At 33.6% G+C, this 5,069-nt stretch overlaps 1 protein-coding gene across 1 annotated transcript in view; it reads right to left on the bottom strand.

Moving 5' to 3' along the window:
- Window positions 1-4,261, bottom strand: part of LOC106464728 (TWiK family of potassium channels protein 7-like) — a 9,317-nt gene extending 5,056 nt beyond the window's left edge. The window contains exon 1 of the mRNA XM_013924881.2: window positions 3,380-4,261. Within this exon, the coding sequence (XP_013780335.2) occupies window positions 3,380-3,824 (445 nt within the window). The 5' untranslated portion in view covers window positions 3,825-4,261. The remainder of the gene's footprint in view (window positions 1-3,379) is intronic.
- Between the last annotated feature and the right edge of the window lie 808 nt (window positions 4,262-5,069).

The following is a 5,069-nucleotide window of genomic DNA, read 5'->3' as shown; positions in this document are numbered from 1 at the left end:
AATTGCCTATTCGTTCTTCTCCTCTTTTTAATCTATTCAGCAACTTCAGCCAATCGAAATATTTTATTCTTAAAGTATATTATTATTATTATCCTTTTGTTTAATCTCATGAATGTTATTTTGCTTTTCGATTTACCTTCTTTTTCGTTTTTATCCTTTTGTAGAAAGTGCACATTATAATTTATTTCATATTATTTGTATATGTTTCTCCTTCAACCATTTACCCTTGCCAGGTATACTAGATCTATTTGATATTTCTTGTACAGAGGTTGAGTTTGCTATATGAAAACGATTTTGGAGTCTCATCGCATCGTTACAGTCGTGCTTTATCTAACAACAGTGCATATTTACAATAGCCTTACAGCGTAGTTTCCATTGTAAACGGCTCCGTCGTAAGGCTGTCATGGTCAAGACATACTATTACTCCCTACATGCTTTTCATAGTCCCTCTGAACACTTTCTCATAATTTGTTTCAACAGTCCTATTGTACAGAAATACATTATGTCTCTGTATGGAATAACATGAATACTGTTTCATTCTCCAGCTGTTGAGGTATGCGATGGTTGAATCAATACGTGGTGGACGTAACTTGTGTGTTTTTTCAGATGGAGATCTTTCTTCATTGTATTGCATACTGTTGGCTGGGATAAACGAACTGCTTCTGCCTTTGACTTTTGGGTTTAAAGATTCTCACTTGTTATAAGACGCCACACTTTGATTACTACTGTTGGAGTATGACTTGCTGCAGATATCTTTCCAGGTAGTCTTGGTGCCCCAAACTGATCTATAATATTATTTTAATGCCATTAAGTGCAACGGGTACCCCCTTCTTAAAAATTCTAAATACCTAATCTGAACACATCTTCATGATCTTAGTGTATTAATATTTTGTTTCAAAAAAGGCTGTTACATACCATTCCCCAAATCCATAGATTTTTGGTGGCATCCCACTACTTATGAAACGAAAAAAAAAATTTAGATGTCGTTCTGATACATCCAGTTCTGCCGTGGCTTTATACCGGCTGTGGTTGTATCGTGACTTGCTGATGAGTAGATTCAAAATGGTTTTAATACAATGTAATCAACCCTCTGCATACTATAATGGCATTTCAAGATCCTGTCTTTGTATATTAATTTGAAATGATATAAAAATTCTCTATTTCATCTCATTCTTTTGCTACTTCTACAAATACTCTTTCTGAGTTTCTGGTTTGCTAATACAAAGGCTTCAGAAACTTGTCTTTGTAAAGTGAATTGAAACCTTCACAGACAGGGTTCGCAACAAAAGAACAATTTTATGTGCAATATATATATATATATAGAAAGAAGTATTCTTCGCAATCTCCTGCTTGTTTACTTAGCCGTACTGCATCAAATGCCACGAATTTACGCCACTTCCAATGTCGACAAAGCTTCGTGGCTTTCACGCTCACATCCAACATTTACTTGTTGATACTTGTGGGTCACGATCTTGTACAGAAGCCTTCCCACGGTGTTATCATGAATTAGATACTACTCGTCTTTTGTGTGTTCTACTATTCATGGGTTTGTTTCTGGTTATGAACACAGAAAAGCGATTACGTTTGAAGATATAAGTAAAACAACGTAAAGGCAGAAAGTGCAAAAACAGAACGATATACGTAAAAAATAGAAGCAAAATATTTTATGTTTTGTATATAAAAAGAAGACTTTACAAATTGGAATGTAAGAACTTTTTTAATTGCAAACGAATAACATAATTATCTTTTCTGAGACTAGAATGACCAAAGTCTATAGCATGAAAAATAAATGAAAGACAAACATTGACACTTGAAAAGTATAACATGAAAAATAGATGTTTTTTCATCACCAAATAAAAGAGAATACCATAATATTAAAATTAAACAAGAGGGACGTTAATGTACTTTAATAGGTTAAAAAAGTTATTTCCCACAAAGTATAAACGAAGAAAAAATCATTACATTTCAAAAAGTAATAATCAAAAAGAAACGTCAATATATAAAAATAAAAATGAAGGAGAAAATTATTTTTCAGAAAGTTATAATCACGAAGGAAAAGTTACATTTGAAGAGGTTATAATAAAAACAGAAATGCTAAAAATAAATAAAACTTACACTTCACAAGATAATAAAAATTGAAGTGTTACGTTTCAGAAAGTTATATGATCATGAAAATAAAGTTAACTTCAGAAGTTAAAGAGAAAAAGAAAGTCACTTTCAAAGGTTAGTAATGAAGAAAAAACTTCACATATCAAATAGTAATAATGAAGAAATTTCACATTTCAGAAGACAGTAATGGAGGGAAAAAAACGTCACATTTCAGAAGATAATAACTGAGGAAGAAACTTCACATATCAAAAGACAATAATGAAGGGTAAGTCACATGTCAGAAGGTAATAATGAAAAAACACTTCACATATCAGAAGAAAATAACGAAGGAGAAATCGTCACATTTCAAATAGTAACAATGAAAAAAGAAAGTTTACATGTCAGAAAATGATAATGAAGGAGAAAATGAAACATTTGAAAAGGTAATAATAAAGAAACTTGACATATCAGAAAACATTTCAGAAAGTAATAAAAACTTCACATATCACAAAACAACAATGAAAGACAAATTGTCACATTTCAAAAGGTGATATAATAATTACCTTTCAGAAGGTAATGATGAAGAAACAAACTTCATATATCAAACGATAATAAAGAAAAAAGAAATGCCACATTTTGGAAAATAAGAGGCGTGCCATTTTGGAAAGTCTAAACAAAACCTTTACACAAATTTAGAGATTCCAAATATGTGAGAAACTATATATTTTGAAGATAAAAAACGTAATTTGAAAAACTTAATGATCTCCAAAAGAAACAAGAAAAAACGCAAATAAACAAAGGGAGAAACAGAAAGAAATAATAAGCATTTCAGATTGGCTAATAAGGAAAAATGAGATCATTAGAGCTTGGTAAGCATGAATAGAATAAAGATATTACAGCTTGGAATGCAAAGACATTATAGCATGTAAAAGATGAACGAACTGAGAAACGATACTTACGTCCCATTGGGAATAACATTTCATTTTGCAAGTAGTTTATCATATTTCAAGAGTTACACACTTGCAACAAACAAAAAAGAATTAATTATAGAAAGATGTTTCATTATAACTTTAAAAATAATCTTATTAACGGATATTTATTACAGAAACTTAGCAAGATACTACTATAATTACAGAAGTTCTTCAGGAGAAAAAAAACACTTTTAACGACGGTATTCATATATACTAGGGAAAAGATAATGAAGATATATGATGAGAATACCAAACTAAATATAAGAAATAACAGATGTTACTGTTATCTCTTTAATAAGCTGCAGTAAGTAGCGACTTACCTATGGTGGTGATGACAGTCAGAGAGTATAGGAAAGCTCCGGAGAAAGACCACTGTTGGCTAGCTCCTATCTCTTGACCATCATATCCGTCTCGCACAGCGGCTATCAAGTCCATTTGGAACTTATCAATTTCCGCGGATACTAAGCGGGTCCAGTTATCCTTGTAGAGGATGTTCAGATTATTTGTGATGTCCCACAAGCGTCTCACGGTATCCTCTCTCATCTCGGTCACCTGACTGGCCTGCTCATCTTCGTGAGGAGCCTCTAGTGCCCGGAAGGCGAAGGCTCCCATGATGCTGTACCCCACCACCAAAACACATAGACCCACGTGAGAGAACATAAACGTTGTTAGCTTGCGACAACAAGTCTTACATTTACTTGGGGGTGGACGTTTTCGACATGGGTACCCAGCACCATTCCGTCGGTTGGACCTCTTCGTCTCCATCGCTGGCTGGTCGATCAGCAGCCAGCCTATATTAAGTATTCCTTACATCTTTTCTGAACCTAGTCAGCCAAAAGGTACACATAATGCTAGAGACTAAATATATTCCTTTGTGTTTTATACGAACTTATTAAACTTAAGGTTTATTCGGGAAAAAAAGTACCTAACTCTGTAACGTTGAAAAGATTACTAGTTTTCAGTCTCTACACAGCAAGGAAGCAGCAAACCATTTTACTGAAAACTTTAATCCATGCAATTCAGCTACCGACTTCGAGAGCATGGCGATTTCACATAAGTTGGCTAACGTACTACCACTGGCTAGAATAAGGTCAGATTCTCAGCACAGCCTGATTATACTGATGTTCTAATTATCAATCACACCCCTAATGTTAGGCTTATATCAAACACGATTTGATCACTGCTACACTCCATCCATCAAGCGTCAGCTACCGTCTGTCGACCAGCACAGTACTTCTTTCCTCAATACCCTACTTGTAATGGTGACTCCCTCTACCGGCACATCATAATATTTCTTCACACACACACACAAACATACACATATTATATATATATATGTTTTTTCTCATTATATTTTTTGTTCTTCTGAAAACATAACTATTAAAATATCTTAATATTTCTTTTCCAGCAATTATTTCCTTTATGTAGTAAAGCAGATAATAGTGATAAATATGAAAGAAGCTATATCTGAAATCACAGAACTAGATATGTTTTTGTTATTAGCGTTTCACAGTTGTTTACAACTAGGAATGCAAGAAAATTTTAAATCGAGGTAATTCTACCAAGTAAGTTTAGAAAACACTACATTATACTACCACTTTACACTTCTAGATCATTTTCTCACAACCAGTGTACGCTTCTAAATACGGTAGTTACAAGTATTATACGTTTCTAAGTACGGTATTATAGTAGCATTCTATTTTCTGAATACGATGTTATATGACTACTACACATTTCCATATTATTGTTATACGACCACTCTACATTCTTACCTACAATGTTATATGACCACCGTGCGCTTCCAAAGGCGGTGTTATACCACCACTCTAGGTTCCTAAATGCTGTAATATATCATCATTCTATGTTTCTAAATACTGCTATACCACCACTCTACGTTTCCAAATGCTGTGCTATACCGTCATTAGACGTTTCTCAATGTTGTGATATATCATCATTCTACGTTTCTAAAGGTTGTGCTATACCACCATCTACGTTTCCAAAGGCTGTGCT

Source organism: Limulus polyphemus, unplaced genomic scaffold, assembly GCF_000517525.1.
Source record: "Limulus polyphemus unplaced genomic scaffold, Limulus_polyphemus-2.1.2 Scaffold1728, whole genome shotgun sequence".
NCBI classification, from domain to species: Eukaryota; Metazoa; Arthropoda; class Merostomata; order Xiphosura; family Limulidae; genus Limulus; species Limulus polyphemus.
The sequence above is the reverse complement of the archived record's forward strand: the minus strand, read 5'-3'. Positions and strand labels throughout refer to the sequence as shown.